This window comes from Chelonoidis abingdonii, chromosome 1, assembly GCF_003597395.2.
Source record: "Chelonoidis abingdonii isolate Lonesome George chromosome 1, CheloAbing_2.0, whole genome shotgun sequence".
NCBI classification, from domain to species: Eukaryota; Metazoa; Chordata; order Testudines; family Testudinidae; genus Chelonoidis; species Chelonoidis abingdonii.
This window is the reverse complement of record NC_133769.1, coordinates 358,986,614-359,004,628: the sequence shown is the minus strand read 5'-3', so window position 1 is coordinate 359,004,628 and position 18,015 is coordinate 358,986,614. Positions and strand designations below refer to the sequence as shown.

The following is an 18,015-nucleotide window of genomic DNA, read 5'->3' as shown; positions in this document are numbered from 1 at the left end:
AGGTAGCAGGTTTAAAACAAATAAAAGGAAGTTCTTCTTCACACAGCGCACAGTCAACTTGTGGAACTCCTTGCCCGAGGAGGTTGTGAAGGCTGGGACTATAACAATGTTTAAAAGGGAACTGAATAAATTCAAGGTGGCTAAGTCCATAAATGGCTATTAGGCAGGAAGGGTAAAGAATGGTGTCCCTAGCCTCTGTTCATCAGAGGACGCAGATGGATGGCAGGAGAGAGATCATTTGATCACTGCCTGTTAGCTTCACTCCCTCTGGGGCACCTGGCATTGGCCACTGTCGGTAGACAGATACTGGGCTAGATGGACCTTTGGTCTGACCCGGTACAGCGGTTCTTATGTTCTTATTAACTGCTACCAGTCACTTGCTAACGAGTATGGCAGATCAACTCTCAGGGCTATTGTGTGCTACTAAGAGGGCACTGCTATCCCGGGTCACACTACATGCCCATTCTTTGGGTATCATACCAGCTTTCAGAGTTAGTCAACAGAAAGAGGTATTTCTCTGTGGTGCTGCAAGACCTGGTTTAACGCTGTGGAAGGTTCACTTATACTAATGTGGGAAGCTCTGGAACACCTGACTCTTTAGAAACTCAGATCTGTTTTTTGCAATGGGAAATAAATTTTTTCCTCCAGAACCACTGTGAACGCTAATGGTATTGTGACTTCCTACTGTCATCCTGGAGACCCTTGATATCCTGGCTTATAAAGCCTTTTACTGTGCATTTGGATAAGAGAAAGGTTCTGTCTAACTATACCGAGTAGCTGCAGAGGAACAGTGAAGTGTGCATTGAGAAGATTGAAGGGAAGGTGGAAGTGCATCATGACAAGGCTGGAGGCTGTTGAGCAATATTTGCCTTGTGCGATAGGTACTTTTTGCATCTGCACAACATCTGAGAGAGCAAGAAGAGAACCCCTCCAAAGGGTGGGAGGCAGAGGTGGAGACTTTCTGACCATTAGGAACACACCGTGCTACTACTATAAGGGCTGGGCATAGTGGTGAAAAATGTACATACCTTTGTGCAAGTGTTTTATTATGCTTCATACATGCATTTTTTGAAATTAACAGTTGTAAATTATGATATCCTTAATCATCATACAGTGAAAACATAAAACCAACAGAATGGCAGCAGGCATGCCTGAAATGCTAAGCGCACAAGTTTGTGCTGATGAGGTCACAATCACGTGTAGGTAGGGAAATTAGTCAAAATTGTTCTGTCTTCGTGTGTGAGACAGCGAGCAAAGGACCTGTTCCCTGTAGTAGGGGAAGGGAAGGGGTGTTCAGCATACAGTAATCTCATGCAGCTGCAGGACAAAGCTAGGTTCAAGTGATGGCCATGAACACAGTACCACTATGCTCTTCACCAGGGCTGTCTGCCTCTGCATCATTTCCTCCAGTATCTGTGCCCGCATATCTTTTTCCTTGTCAGAGTTTAAGGTCAGAAAAGACCACTAGATCATCCAGTCTGACCTCCGTATATCAAGGCCAACACCACCACTCACCACCCGCACACTAACCCAACAAGTGAAATGAGACCAAAGTACTACAACCCACAAGGGACTAGATTATGATGTGCCTCAAGAAGAGAATAGGAAGAACTGAAATGCACTATCTTAAGAAAGGTAATCCTGGCAAGTGACCTGAATCCACATGCTGCAGAGGGAGGTGAAAAAAACCCAAGTTCACTGCCAATCTAAGCTGGGGGGAAATTCCTTCCTGACCACATATAAAGCAAACAGTTAGATCCTGAACTTGTGAGCAAGAACTAGCCAGCCAAGCACCCGAAAGACTGTTCAGTGCCATCTCAGAAGCCCCCCACTTGAATGTTCCATCTCCAGCCATGACTATATTCTGATGCTTCAGAGGAAGGAGGTAAAAAAATAAACCCTTCCAGAATAAAGCGGGGGTAGGGTGGAGGGGGGAAATCCCTTCCTGACCCCTGCCAGTGGCCAGTTAAAATCCTGCAGCATGAGCTTTAGAAACACACAACATAAACCAGGAGTGAGCCCCAGGATGGTTACACTCAGCCCCTATCAATCACAAACAACCCAGAAATTTGTCCAGCTATCAAAATTAACTACGTTTTTTGCCTCTCAAAACTCCTATTGGGAGGCTGTTCTAGAACTTCACCCCCCTGATGGTTAGATACCTTCTTCTAATCTCCAGTTAGAATTTGTCCATGGCCTGTTTATATTCATTTGTTTTTGTGCCGACATCGTCCTTTAGCTTACATAGCTCTCCACCCTCCCTGGTATTTACCTCCTCTCCTGCTCCTCTGCACATGTATTCACAGAGAGCAATCATATCCCCCCTCAGCCTTCTGTTTTGCTAGACGAAACCAGCCAAGCTCTTCCAGTCTGCTCTCATAAAATAGGTCTTCCAATCCCGTAATCATCCTACTAGATCTTCTCTGCATGCGTTCCAGTTTAAACTCATCTATCTTGAACATGGATGACCAGAATTGTACACAGTATTCCAAGTGAGGTTTTTCCTAGTGCCTTGCACAATAGCATTCATACTTCTCTATTGGAAATATCTCACCCAATACATCCTAAGATTGCATTTGCCTTTTTCACAGCTGCATCACATTGTTGGCTCATAGTCGCCCTGTGATCGACCCACACCCCCAGGTCTCTCTCCTTCGTCACTTCCAACTGATAAGCCCCCAGCTTGTGGCAGAAATTCTTACTATTAAATCCTAAGTGCACGGCCTTGCATGTTGTACTACTGAATTGGCAATGAGATCCCTCATCAGTTCTCTCTCCTCCTCGGTATCACGGTGAAGGAAACCTTGCCTGCACTCTTTAGCAACCTCATGGCTACATCCCAGGAGAGGCAGAAGATGATTAAACATGTCTCCTCCTTCCCCGCCCAAAAAATCTGCCATGTCTTCAGTCTCCGATAATGCTCCTGTCTGTGGGGGCTGCTGTGTGTCAGGTACTGAAGGGCAGAGAAACAGCACAAGTAATTACTGTCCCAATTCTAGTTTCCATGCCAACACTGATAAGCTACTGCTTTTTCCTCAAATGGGAATTTTATTCCCATGGGCTCAACCCAGTCTAGGGGGAGTTTGGAAATGGTAAAACGTATTCCATTCTGCTACCCCCTTGTACATGACCCCTGTACCAATGCTGGCTTGGTGGTGGCCTGGGGGAGGGGTGAACAGCAGAGAACAAGTTAGTAATTGCCTGTGCACCTCTACAGGCTTTCCTTAGATTGTAGGATGTTACCCTAAGAAGTATCCCCAAAAGGCAGAAAAGGATCTTGTTCAAAAGGCAATGGGCAAAGTGGGAAGATATGCCACACTTATTTGCCAGAATGGTGCTCTGGTACAGGCATGGAAGGGAATCAGCTCTTAAACAGGCAACCACAAGAAAGCTGCATTTTTTGCAGTGCAAACGCCAAACTAGAGCACTATCTTTTCCTTAAGTTCTCTTTTAAAATATCCGCAGACTAGCACAAAGTGCCCTGCAAAATAAATACTTTTGCAGTAATTCTTTTGAACCCTAGAGGTTAACAATAGTAAGTATGTGATTAAAACAGCCACAAATGCCTTACAATCTCTATGCATTTTGAAATGTCTCTGTAGACAAATATGGGAGATTTACCTCAGACTACAGCATGGGGCATTGGTCAACCTGTGAGCCAAAGTACTCTTCCTATTGCTTTTTCCTCTTTCTTTATCTGTAGCTACAATAAACATGCCTACTATGCAATGTATATGATTTTTTTTAAATCCCTATGGTACTGCCATCTTGAACAGAGAGAGGGAGCAGGCACATTTGGCTGATGGTAATGGGATTTGATATTTTGGAGAGAATACTTTGGAGCTTAAGGATGCCATTTTGAGCATGTCAGGTGGATGAGAGGATAAAAGCCAAACAACTAGAAAGGGGATATCAGCTCACATCCACCCAATATGGTGGTACCCTCATGATATCCAGAAAAATGTTGTTTAACCCCTCCCCATCCGTGTGTATTATAATATAGCACACAATCCTTACTGGAAAAGGTCCCTTCCAAGTACTGTCAGGCTGGTTCTCTGGCTGCATTTTTGGAGTCTCCTTCATTCTCTCTGCCTCATGGTTTTGCAAGTTGAAGAGACCTTGGCTAGCCGTGGCAATCTTCCCACTTGAGGTCCTGTTTGGGTGTCTTTGCATGCTGGGGTTCAGTGATAGACTCCCTTGCAAGTATCCAGTCTGGCACTTCACAGTAGGTATGAGTTTTGTGACCTCTGCCAGAGGTGGTACTACTATACCTGGTACTTTTATAACACTGCCAGAACACCACTCCTTTGTTGTGGAACTGCACTAAGTCCTGGACTTCCCCCTTTCCTTCATTTGGTCTGATAGCCTCTTATGTATCTTCGCATTTTGTGTTCAGACTGGATTAAACCTGCGCCTCTTCTCACAGGTCAAGGACATCCAGGACTCCTAAAAGGCCCACATAGGAAATGGCTGTTAACATCAGAATGGACTCCAAGTGTGTGAACTCACCATGAGCTGGCACCACTAAGGGGCACACCTAGCTGCAGGCCAGCATTCAAATAGGCAGGTGACATCTGCTCAAGATGACTCCGGACTTGGAGCAATAGAGGTCTCACAGTGAATCAGGCCCACCAACGTGTGCAGCAGTGCAGTGTGGAATAGCAAATGGAGGAGTACCAGAAGCAGAACCAGAAGCAGAACAGTTAATTCAAAACAGTGATGCATCCACACCTGCTATATTGAGGGATAACTCTTCCTGAACTAGAGTAAATCTGCTTTCAAAGTAGATTAATGAAAACGTAAAACTCTTTTTTTAGTAAAAAATGTGCAGGTTTTATGAAAGCTGTTATCTGGTCTTTACCAATTTTCACCTGAATTTTGAATCACTCAAGCATATGAAGATAATGTTTATGTTAATAAATTATCTGTTGAATTTTCTTGAATATCTATTTATTATAAGCATAAATGCAAGGCTACCAAAGTTAGGCAGTGCAATGAAAGATACACATCTGTCTGTACAATTAATGTAGAGTTCATTAAATAAACCACAGCTTTAAACTGCTTTTACTGTCAATACTCTTACTTTTATTTGTTGCTTTTTTTTCCTGGTACCCCATCCCGATATTAACCCCAATATTCTCCCAGAAAACTGTGACGTTAATTTTTGCACTGATTTCCACCCATTTTTTAAGTTTTTGTAACACTGATAAATTCCCAAGCAATTTTAAACAAAATAAAATCCAGAAATGAAGAGCCTTATGAATGCAGAATAAGATGCCACATAATCTGAAACAAATATGGGGACACAAGAAAGTTTATCCAGTAAAAAATAAAACGAAAAAACAAAAACCCTCATATTAATCTGAAATAACTTTCAATTGGGAATAGATTTAGTTGGAAATAAACTCTCCTTTTGTATGCTCTAGTACTGCCATCCTAAGCAGTACTCAGTTGGAGATAGTTTTTTTGAATTTTCTGCTGTTGTGCCATTTGACCCATTTATATGTGAGTAGGTGAAGTTCTACCTCACAAAGGCTGTTCCTCCCCCCTCACACACCCCTCCAAATCCACTAGGCCAGTAACTCTGTTAAGAAGGAAATTAGGTTAGTTTGGCATGATTTGTTCTTGACAAATCCACAGTGCTGTTCTTTATAACCCTATTATCTTCTAGATGCCAACAAATTGGCTGATAATTTGTTCCAGAATCTCTCCAGATGTGGAAGTTGGGCTGACTAGTCTATAATTCCCTGGGCCATATTTGTTCCCCTTTTTAAACTATGTTCCAAGATTGATTCAGCTAGCTCCTTAAGCCACCTAGGGTGAATTTCATCAGGCCCTGCAACCTGATTATTTTTCTTGTTCTTTCCCTATTTTGAAATGTGATCCCCTTTGATAGTATTAATTGCGCTGAGTATCTGGTAACCACTAATATTTTTGGTAAAGGTTGAAATAAAATAGGCATTCCTATTTATTCCTTCCTGGTAGGAGTCTACTACAGACCACCTCACCAGGAAGAAGAGGTTGAGGAAGCTTTTTTCTAAATTATTAAAATCATCCAAAGCATAGGACTTGTTGGGGTAGCTGAAGTCCCCCATCACCACCATCTGTTGGGAAAATACAGCAGAGCACAGATTATCCAACAAGTTCTTAGAATGTATTGGAGACTTAATTTCAGAAAGTGGAAAAAGCTACTAAGGGAAAGGCTGTTCTAGAGTTGATTTGACAAATATGGAGGAACTGGTTGAGAATTTGAAAGTAGAAGGCAACTTAGGTAAAAGAGATCATGAAATGGTAGAATTCATGAGTCTAAGGAATGATGAGAGGGAAAATAGCACAATAAAGATAATGGATTTCAAGAAGGCAGACTTCAGCACACTCAACGATGAAGATTCCACAGCCTCCCAAAGCAATTTATTCCAGTGCTTAACCACCCTGACAGTTATGATGTTTTCCCTAGTGCCCTGCTTAAACCCCCCTTGCTGCAAGTTAAGTCCACTGCTTCTTGCCCTATCCTCAGAGGTTAAGAAGAACAATTTTTCTTCCCTCCTCCTTGTAACAACATTTTATGTTACTTGCAAACTTATCATGTCTCCTCTTCTCCTGACTAAACAAACCCAGTTTTTTCCAATCTTCCCTCACAGTTCGTGTTTTCTAGGCCTTTAATAATTTTTTAATCATTGGAGATTTTTAAGAGCAGGTTAGACAAACACCTGTCAGGGATGGTCTAGATAATACTTAGTCCTGCCATGAGTGCAAGGGATTGGACTAGATGACCTCTCGAGGTCCCTTCTTGTCCCACAATTCTAGGAAAAAAATTACTGAACACCTCAGACCTCTGGGTGTCCTAAGTTATTTGCTTTCCTTCAGTGAAAAGTACACAACCTACACTTTCCTTAGACTTTCTCTTGCTTCTAATGTATTTAAAGAACCTCTTTGAAGTCCTTTTATGTCCCCTACTGGTATAAGTCATTTTCTGCCTTCTCCTTTGATTTTGTCCCTACATGCTTGTGCTATTCTTTTATATTCTCCTTATCAATTTGTCCGTGTTTCCACTTCTTGTAGGATTCTTTAATTTTTCAGGTCCTTAAAGATCTCCTGATGGAGCCATATTTGCCTCTTCCTATACTTCCTATTAGGGCTGTCAAGCAATTAAAAAAATTAATCATGATTAATCATGCTGTTAATAGAATACCATTTATATAAATATTTTGGATGTTTTCCACATTTTCAAATATACTGTATGTCATAGCAAGATCAATACCAGAGTGTACCAATGCTCACTTCATTTTTTATTATAAACTTGCACTGTAAAATAAAATAGTATTTTTCAATTCACCTAATACAAGTACTGTAGTGGCAATCTCTTTATCATGAATGTTGAACTTACACATGTAGAGTTGTGTACAAAAATAACCACATTCAAAATGAAACAACGGTAAAAACCTTTAGGCGCCTACAAGTTCATCATCCTACCTCTTGTTCAGCCTATGGCTCAAAACAAGTTTTTACATTTGCAGAGAGATATGCCTGCCCGCTTTTGTTTACAATGTCAACTGAAAGTGAGAAACAGGATCTCTAGGCACTATTGTAGCCAGCTGTTCATAAACATACAGCTAAGGTGTAGCATAAACCCTCCTTTACCTGTATAGGGTTAAGAAGCTCAGATAACCTGGTTGGCACCTGACAAGGACCATAATGGAGAAGATACTTTCAAATCTGTGGGGAAGTTTTTTTGGTGTGTTTCCTTTGTTCTCTCTGGGCAGAGGAAGCAGGCACGGAAAATACATCTCCCAAAGCAACCTGAACTACCTCCAAATTACAAATTGTAGTAATTAGGAAGAAATGCATTAGATTAATTTTGTTTAGCTTGTGAATTGTCCCTATGCTGAAGGAGGTATTCCAGGGGGTTTTTGGGTAACTTAAAATTTTTGCCGGGGGGGATCCCTGTGGTTTGGAATCTGATACCCTGTAAATAACCTTCCACCTGATTTACAGAGGTGCTTCTTTACTTTATTATAAATTCTGCTTTTAGACCTAATTGTTTTTAGAGTTCTAAAACCAAGGGGAGTCCGTGCCCACTTTGTTAACCTATTGGCTGGTATATTATTCTCAAACCTCCCAGAAAGAGAGTGAAAGGGCTTCGTGGATTTTGGAGGGAAGGAATTCAAGGTCCTTTTCATTAATCTTGTCTAACTCTTGGTGAACAAAGAAGGATGTGTGTCTTGGGAAGTTTTAACCAAAGCTGGTAGAAAAAGCTAGGGTTTCATGCGATTCCCACATCTATACCGAGTTCAGATGGTGAGGGAACCCTGACACCAGCATGAGGATCTATGTGCCAGATGCACTAAAGAGTCATATGTCCCTTCATGCTTCAACACCATTCCAGAGGACAAGCATCCATGAGATGGGTTCTGCTTGATAATGATCCAAAGCGTTTGGACTGATGCATGTTCATTTTGACATCTGACTCAGATTCACCAGCAGAAGGTTGATTTTCTTTTTTTTTGTGGTTCAGTCTGTAGTTTACTGCATCGGAGTGGTGCTCTTTTAGACTTCTGAAGCATGCTCCCGACCCGTCTTTATCGATTTGGAAGGCACTTCAGATTCTTAAATCTTGGGTCAGCGCTGTAGCTACCTTAGAAATTCACATTTGTACTTCTTTGGTTTTATCAAACCTGGAGTGAAAGTGTTCTTAAAATGAACAACAATGCTGGGTTATCATCCGAGACTGCTATAACATGAAATATATGGCAGAATGGGGTAAAACACATAGCAGGAGACACAGAATTCTCCTCCAAGGTTGAGTAAAAATTTAATTAAAACATTATTTATAACAAGCATCATCAACATGGAAGCATGTGCTCTGGATGTGTCCAAAGCATGAAGGGGCATATGAATGTTTGCATATTCTGGCAATAAATACCTTGCAATGCCAGCTACAAAAGTGCCATGCGAGTGTCTGTTCTCACTTTCCAGGTGACGTGTTGTAAATAAAAAGAGGCAGCATTATCTCCCGTAAATGAAAAAACTTGTTTTCTCTTAGCAGTTGGCTGCACAAGAAGTAGGATGATGTGGACTTGTAGTTCTAAAGTTTTACACGTTTTGTTTTTGAGTGCAGTTAAAACAAAAAAAAAAAAAAATCTACATTTGTAAGTTCGCTTCAAGATAAAGAGATCGCATATGGTACTTGTATGAGGTGAACTGAAAAATACTATTTCTTTTATCATTTTACAGTGCAAATATCTGTAATAAAATAATAAAGTGCAGCTGTATATTTGTATTCTGTATTGTAACTGAAATCAATATTTGAAAATGTAGAAAACATCCAAAATATTTAATAAATTTCAATCGATATACTACTTTTAACAGTGCGATATAAATTGTGATTAATTGTTTTTAATCGCTTGAGTTAGCTGTGATTAATCGACAGCCCTATTCCATCTATTCCCTTTGCGCTGGATAGTTGTAGTTGCACCTTTAATATAGCCTCGGTTGAGAAACTCCCAACTCTCTAAACTCCTTTATCCTTATCCCTACAACCTATCCTGCAGGACATCCATTCACTCTCTCAGATCTTGGGAGAAAGGCAGTCCTTTCTCACAGACAGCCACCAAACCTGAAGCAAATACTCACCAGCAAACCAACACAAAACACTAACCCAGGAACTTATCCTTGCAAACCCCGTTGCCAACTTCTTCCACATATCTATTCAGAAGATACCATCATAGGACTTATACATCAGCCATGCATCAGAGGCTTGTTCATCTGCAATTCTCAATGAGATATATGCCATCACGTGCCAGCAATGCCCTCTGCCATGTACATTGGCCAAACTGGACAGCTCTTCATAAAAGAATCAATGGATACAAATCAGATGTCCAGAATTATAACATTCAAACCAGTGGAGACACTTCACTCCCTGGCATCGATTACGACCTAAAAGTCGCAATTACAACAACAAAACTCAAAACAGATCCAGTGAGAGACTTCTGAACTGGAATTATTTTGCTAATTGGACACCATTAAATTAGGTTTGAATAAAAAGACTGGAGTGGATGGGCCATTACACAAAGTAAAACTATTCCCCATGCTTGTCTTCCACCCTCCCTCCCCGACAGTTCTTATATTCCTTGTCAAGTGCTGGAAATGGGCTATTTTCATTACCACTACAAACAGTTATTTTTCTCACCTGCTGACAAAAGCTCACCTTAACTAAGTCCTCTCCTTATAATGTGTATGGTAACACCCATTGTTTCATGGTGTGTGTGTGTGTGCGCGCGTGTGCCTATACATATCTTCCTTCTGTATTTTCCATTACATGCATCTGATGAAGTGAGCTGTAGTCCACGAAAGCTTATGCTACAATACATGTTAGTCTCTAAGGTGCCACAAGTACTCCTGTTCTTTATCCCTTAAGATTTTCTTCTCATGGGACCTTACCTACCAGTTCCTCTAGCTTTTAATCTCCTTTTTGATACCGTCACTGCCTGGAAGTGGTAGCGGTCTAACTAACTTAAGGTTGCATTTTTTATGTCACACCACTTCTAGACCACAGACCCAGTCCAGGATGTGATCAGCAATGTGCAGTGATCTCGATATCATATGTTCAAAACCCTCAGTGGATGGAGGATTGAGCCAATGTAACAGAGGTGTTTTATCTGAGGATTGGTGCAGTTTCCCAGCACAATGAAGCTTATGTCATCTGTCTTAATCATCTGCTCAGTTCTTAACACATCCCATAAGCTTCTAGACACAGATGCTAACAGTAATTAGAGCATTATCAATGAGATATCAGATCTTGTTCATTGTCTTCCTGAGGGGCCACATCCCTTCAACTGGGACTTCTATATTGATACTATAAACACTGTGCCTTAAATACAGTAGTGGGTAGTCAGTTTATTGGCCACAACACATGACACTTGTCTGGTACTGCTTCTAGCACTGCATACAATTGCTGCTAATATTGGTTGATTAATTAATATAGTAGAACAGACCATTACAGCAACCTAATCTGACCTCCCATATAAGATTGGCTGAAATTCTGTAGCCTGTGATTTCTGCACCTGGTACAGTAGCTCAAGAAAATGTTTGGGTATATCTTGTAGAAAGATATTCAATCTTGATTTAAAATCATCAAGTGACTCTGAATCCATCCCTTTGTAAGTGGTTTCAAAGGATTAATTACCTTCACTGTTAAAAGCAGACAAGTCCAAATTGGAAATAAAGGTGCCTAACTTCAGCTTCCAGCCAATGGATCTTGTTTTGGATGTCCAGCTACATTAATAAGTCTTCCAGTTTCTGAAACATTCTCCCATGTAGGTACTTACAAGACAGAGGTCAAATCACCTCTTGCTTTTAGTTTTATCTGGGAGATGGTTAAACTAGAATCCATTCCACAAGCTTCTAATCCAGATGTGTGAAAATTGTAAGAATGGCAAGCGTCACACCAACACAAAAACTGACTCTAGGATACAGAGGAAAAAAAGCCCAGAGTTTTATCCTTTTGCACCTACTGCAGACACTCCCAAGAATCAGTGCTAAAGGGAAGCTAGAGTGGGTCAGAGCACAAAAATCTGTGAAGCAGTTTACTTGTTGCTTTGAAGCATGGCAACTCCTTGAAATAAGTATTTTTTAAAGTCTGGACAGCTTTATGGTTCCATACAGAGTATAAGATATGCTCTAGTGGAGACAAAGAAAAACTAAAGCATAGGCCCTTCATGTATTACCAGAGATTATTTGTCACATCTTTAGGTATTTCAGGATGTGTCTCTACCTTAAATTCCCTCTCTAATGCAAAAACTGCAGTAGTAGAGAGAGAAAGGTCTATGGAAGCAAAAGCATGCAACTACATTGCACGTGAAGCTAAAACACAACAGCAAATCTGTTACATTTCTATGTTACATCACTTCTGGACTCCGAACCAATACTTTACTTATAACAATGATCAAAATCAAAGCACTTAATATAACAGATACATGCCGATAATCACCCATGTGAGAAGTGGGACTTCAAGGCTGGACCAGCTAGTTAATACAAACAGAAGAGACAAAGGAAATTAGATGAACAAGAATTCAGATAGGGGCAAGAATGCAAATATACCAGGGGTAGGCTAAGGAAATACAATGGCAGCATCCACTTCAAAGACCTCTCTCTTCTACAGCACCTTAAAGGAATGGAAGAATTTTTTAGAGGCCATCCCACACCTGAATATGTGAAGATCAAGGAAGGAAACAAGGACTAGTGAAGAATGTAATCACAAGCAGCAGCACAAAACAATTTCTATTGAAGTTAAAGTCTCTATACAGTTTTCTTGTAGCACTAGTAAGTCCCAATTTTAAGGGAAATACACTACAAACACGTACCTATATTTGTCTTCCAAATATCCTTCATGAAGATTACCAACCTCTTACATCAGTAAGATCTTATCAATTCATTGCTGGAAGAACATCCAGAGTATTCATTCTTCTACCGATACAGTTTCAATCAAGTATAGTATGGCTAAGGAAGGTTTATAAAGTTGATAATCACTAACATACTTCAGAACTTGTCATTTACACTCATTCATACACCAAGGAACCTGGCAAACCAGCAAGTCTTTTGTATAGTCATGTGTAAAATTAGATCTCTGTTGTGCATGCTAACACTACTACTATTTTCATTCACAGGGGATTAAGTGTGTAATTAACATTTTTAGTGACTCTCAAGCTATTTGCAAACACAATAGAGAGAACCTGATATTTCTCTAAATACTGTACTAGATATCATAGTGATGTATTCTTACTCCCTTCCAGTCACATACATTAAAAACATACTACTGTCTCCCTGTTGCAAGGGGAACTCTTTGTAAGACACTGCATGATGTGGTCAATACTGCAAGTACAGTTCCAGTGTGACAAATCATTTCAATTTGCACAAATTTTGCCACTGGAAGCAAAAACAGTTTGATTAAAAAGGCTAGGTTCTTGAGATACATTGTAGGATAAGCCACTGCTGATACTTGAGTTTTGAGTCCACCCCTCCCCCTATCCACTAACTAGAGTTTATAACAAGTTTAATGAAGTTTCTCTGCCTTTATAAAGATTTTATTTATTAGCCAATATAGCGTTTCTTTTTATCTAATCTCAGTGCATATAAACATCAGGTTACACACTCAGCAGCATCTCCACAAGCAACTACTACAAGCAGCTATCAAGAATACGGCAATGCAATATACTCCACTCTCCTCTTTTGAAACCAAGTTTTAAAGGTTATAGTTATGGTCACAACGCTAGCTGCCTTAGATATATCATTACAAGAGGAAAAAGCCTTTTTAAAAAGGCAAAATTATTTGCTTTAGCCAGAGTCGTCGCTAGGGTATGGCAAATCAGGACAACCACCCTGGGCCCTGTGCTTTGGGGTGCCCCTGTGAGCCGAGAGGTGAGGTGGGAGGGAGAGAAGAGTAAGGAGACGAACAGCAGATGAGCAAGGCCAAGCCCCCCACCCCCACCAGAACCTCCCCCTAGCGCCTCCTGCCCATCATTGGGCCCCCAGACAATCAGCACCTCCCCCTCCCTCCCAATGCCTACTGCCAGCTGCCGTTCAGCTGTTTCACGGCATCAGGAGGCACTGGGGGGAGGGCACACCGTGCTCAGGGGAGGGAGTGGAACTGGGTGAGAAAGAGGCGGGGCAGGGCCTTGAAGGAAGGGGTGCAGTGGAGGTGGGGCCTGCGGGAGCCAATGGGGAGCACTCCCTGGCAGATAGGCACTGAGTTTCTAATGTCCCGGGCCCCGCACCCCACTAGGGATAACCCTGGTCTTAGCAGTAATGCACCAAAACACCAAGAGTCTCATTATTTTGTTCAAACAGTATCAACTTCCAATGAGCCACTAACAACACAAGTTAAAAGGATCTATTTTTATTTATTTATTTATTCATTCATTTTTTTACATATTTTCTCTGAGAATCAGGCTATTTCCATGGCCACTACTTCACCTCATCATCCTACCTAAATATAGAATAAAATTGAGACAATCATGAAACCGATTTGGCATGTTCAAAATGTCACCATTCAATCACACTGTGTCATTATCTCCCATCCTTCATTTGTATACTGTAATATAGGAAGGAGTCAGTTCTTTGGGGAAGGCCTTGTCTTAGTAATTGCCTTCAAAGCACTTAGCATACTGTTGGTGCTATGTAAATTAGCATAATATCTAACCAGATCAGACTACAAAAAGAAAGTTATTAATACTTAGGTGTAGAAGTGATCAGTGTATTTCTTGATATAGTCATATACAGAGGCAATATAGTACTGCACAAATGCTGACTAAGCAATAGGAACTTTTTAAACTTCAACAGTAACATATCAGAATCCTTATTATTTGACATTCAACTAGGCAACTACCAAATCTCTCCTCTGCACTCCTAAATCATCCTTTTTTGATAATGGGAAGAGAAAGTAAAAATTATACCTTGTTTCCTTAGAACAAAAAGTACCTATAGCTTGTCCATTCTCACTCATTAGTGGGCAGGATTTTCTTGATCACTTTTATAGAACTACAGAATACAGAACAGTTCATTATTGAGTTCATATATAATTGTTCTACCCAAACTTTTGAATAAAGGTCTGTATGTAATATAATGAAAAATAAATTGCTTAAACAAGTTTTACACATATGCTCCAAAAGGCTCTCTGTCTTAGGCCATAAGCCTATGAAAAAATTCAGCTTGGAAGGAATTGTTGGAGAGATTTGAGATAGAGTGCTCACTACCAAACTGCAGCATCACTGTTAATACACCAGTACAACTCCCCCCCGCCCCGCCCAATTTTTTTTTTTAAATGTTGCAACATGTAAAACATTATATATAAAGAAACTGCAAACAGACATAAGACATTTTGCCACTATTTTTCCCTATGAATTTTTTTGCTCTTTCATTTTATTTTTATTTATTTATTGGTGCGTGTGGGAAAGATTAAGTAGTAAGTGTTAAAACCTAACAGTAATTGCAAAGAACTGTCTGGACACTGATTTACTATTGATTCTACATCTGAAATAAGACATGCATGTTACACCTGAATTAAGATAGCAGCAAAGTTTACACTAGGAGGTAAGGGTATGATTCCCAGCTTGTGTTAGACATATTCCCGCTAAGTCTGCTCAAACCATCTCCTCACACCTGAACACTGTGAATACATACTAACCATGACTAGCCCAAGCTGCCACTCACTGCTGCCTATGCTACCATGGCTACTCTACTATTTTTAGCCTGCTAGCTGTCTTCAAGCTAGTACAAGTATAGGTAATGTGAGTGCAGAATCCCCTCCTTACCGCCGAGCGTAGAAATAGCCTTGAAGACACTATCAGGTAGTTTAGGGCCAAAACTAGGTTTTGTAAAAACTTCTTAAACACAACCCATATTTAAAATGTGTTTTATTAAAACAGTTCGTCTGGATTTAAACATTCACTTTGCACTATTTGAAACTTCAACACTGCACAAGTGTGCTAGTGCATAAAAACAGAAAGTGAAACTGATTACACAGATATTTAAATTAACCAGCTTAATTTTGCTACCCAAACTGAACTGCATACAGCAAATAAACAGCAAGTGTTAGGGGGAAAGGACATTTCCAATTTTAACAGTCAGTTTAGTAACAGGCAACAAAATTTGTTTTAAGCTTATGCCCGTGTAAAGCCTTTTATTATTAATTATAATTATTAAAGGCTCAAAAATAATTTTATAAAATGGACATTAAATTTAGTCTTCACAACAGTGTTACAAAAAATATACAGATGTATCTTTTGATAAGATAACAAAATAGTAGAACACATGCAGAGGACATGTCCTCATAAACGTAGTTCAATGGCTTGTTTTTCCCTTTTGGCATATAACCAACACACAAGTTTTCCCAAAACCCTAAAACATAGTCATCTAAGCTTTTGTTTTCCATCTCCACACATTTCCTTCCCTGAAAGACACAGCCACCATAATCATGATCACACACACCTTTTAACCTTGTCTGAATAAATGTCCAAAAAAAATAAAAAAAGTTAAGATAGTGGTTTTAAGTGTTCAAATTTCTTCCAATATTGGGTCACACATTAAAAACATTTATTGGTTTGCTTTCCATTCTTCCTTGAGATCTATGGGACCAGGAGTGGGTTGAAATCATGTAACAATATCTTATAGACAATCTAATATATAAACTCCTATAGGACATAGCTAGAAACTTTCAATTAATAAAGAAAACTCTTGATGATTATCACTATCTATTAAAAAAAAGTGTTTTCATCATGCAACTAAAGGCTATTGTAAGGTTAAAAGTTTAAGAATACAGAATTTACAAGATTTTAAATGAAAATTGAAAACTTTAAATTTGATTTTTAATTTTCCACCACAAACGCTATTAGTTTATTTTTTGTACTTCAATCAACCTGAGTATAGCGCCTCTTTTTTAAAATATTCCTTTACATACCAAAAAAAACATGAAGTCTTGGGGAGGTAGGAAAAATTATTTTATTTGAGAAAGCAGTAGTGTAGGCTGCAAGACCCTGGCAATGGCAACTGCATTTAGAAGTGTCTTGTTTGCATGAAAAAAGTGATACTGGTCATCTTAAGGAAGCACTAACTAAATGAACCTTGACTGGTGTTTTGTTTGTGGGTGCCATAAGCATATAAATACGTTTGCACTGCATGAGCAAAGAATTCTCAGGAGAACAGATCAATGCTGTGGACCCAGTTTGCAATAAATACACATGGAGGAGGCTTTATGATGCGTTGGAGATTTTTGTTTGGTTGGTTTTTTTTAAAGGGGGGGGGGGGCGGTTGGATCAGCAGCAGCCCTGAGCCGGGATTCTCTAGCAGCAGGAAGTTTCTATGGGGCCGGGGGAGCATGCGCCTTGAGGCTCGTCGGTCTCTCTCTATGTGGCAAGAGAGCACAAGTAACCTCACCACACCAATAATAGACAGAGACCAAGAGCAACAAGCACCTTTCCCTTCGGTATCCGTACGTCTCTCCTTCCCCGCGGCTCTTCTGTTGCCCTGCCCTTCCTCCACCATCACCTCACACATCAGGGACTGGGGAGCAGGGGAGTCCGGCATCCTAGACATGTCAACATCCCATTCCCTGCAGCCTCCGGGAGGGGGGAAAGGGGGGAACCACCGTGAGTGAGGAGCAGCTTGAAAGAAGACAGGGGCGCGTGTAACCCTTCCCTCCGCCGGTCCAGGTGGGGGGCGGGACACGCTTAGCCCCCAACCCAATGGGAAGTGGGGAAAGAGATGAAGATTACACGGAGGGGGGGCGGGCGCTGCAACATCTGCACCAGGGGGCGGGTCTGGTCTCTCCTCTCCCTCACACTGAGCCTGGAGGGGCAGCAGCACACGGGGCTCACCCCCTCTTCGGGGGGGGGGGACCCCCACGGGGAAAGGGCTCCCAGCCCCCATAAGGCCCAGGGGGAGGGAGCAGGCGCCGGAATGAGGAAGCTCCCCCTCACATACCCCTCCGGTGGGGCTGGGGAAAGAAACCTCCCGCCCCAGCAGCTGCTCCCCCTGTACCCGGGGGGGGCGGTGTTAAGGACACAGCAGAAGTCTCCCCTCCCCCCCAGCTTCACTCCGGGGAAGCCAGGCTCCTCCTTCCCCTCGGTGCGCTCCTCCCCCGTGGCCGCGGGCGGGGGGGGATAGCCTCAGCCCCCCCCGCCGGTCTCTGAAGGAGGGGGCGTCCGGCCGCTTACCCTGGTCCCCGGGCTCCTGCGGCGGCTGCAGGACGCGCTCCAGCTCGGGGAAGGGCAGCTCGGGCAGGTCCAGCAGCGCCCCGTAGCGCTCCAGGAAGGAGCAGACCACGGCGAAGTTCGGCCACGAGCCGGGGCAGCACGGGCCCGACGGGGGCGGGGGAGGCGGAGATGGAGCCGTAGGAGCCGCCACCGCCGCCATCTTGGACCTGAGGATGGAGAAGGAGACGGGGAGGGAAGAGAGGGGGGCGCTGGCGAGCCGCGCTTGGAGGACTCCGCTACCAGACGCCACTATCCCACAGTGCAAGAG

At 41.7% G+C, this 18,015-nt stretch overlaps 1 protein-coding gene across 5 annotated transcripts in view; it reads right to left on the bottom strand.

The window, feature by feature from the left end:
- Nucleotides 1-17,942, bottom strand: part of RSF1 (remodeling and spacing factor 1) — a 161,557-nt gene extending 143,615 nt beyond the window's left edge. For 3 of the 5 annotated variants that reach the window (XM_032770877.2, XM_032770876.2, XM_032770874.2), the window contains exon 1: nt 17,709-17,941. In XM_032770877.2, the coding sequence (XP_032626768.1) occupies nt 17,709-17,907 (199 nt within the window). In that variant the 5' untranslated portion in view covers nt 17,908-17,941. Of the gene's footprint in view, nt 1-17,708 lie in introns of all 5 variants that reach the window. The other 2 variants (XM_032770875.2, XM_032770878.2) reach the window with 2 other exon arrangements.
- Nucleotides 17,943-18,015: the final 73 nt, after the last annotated feature.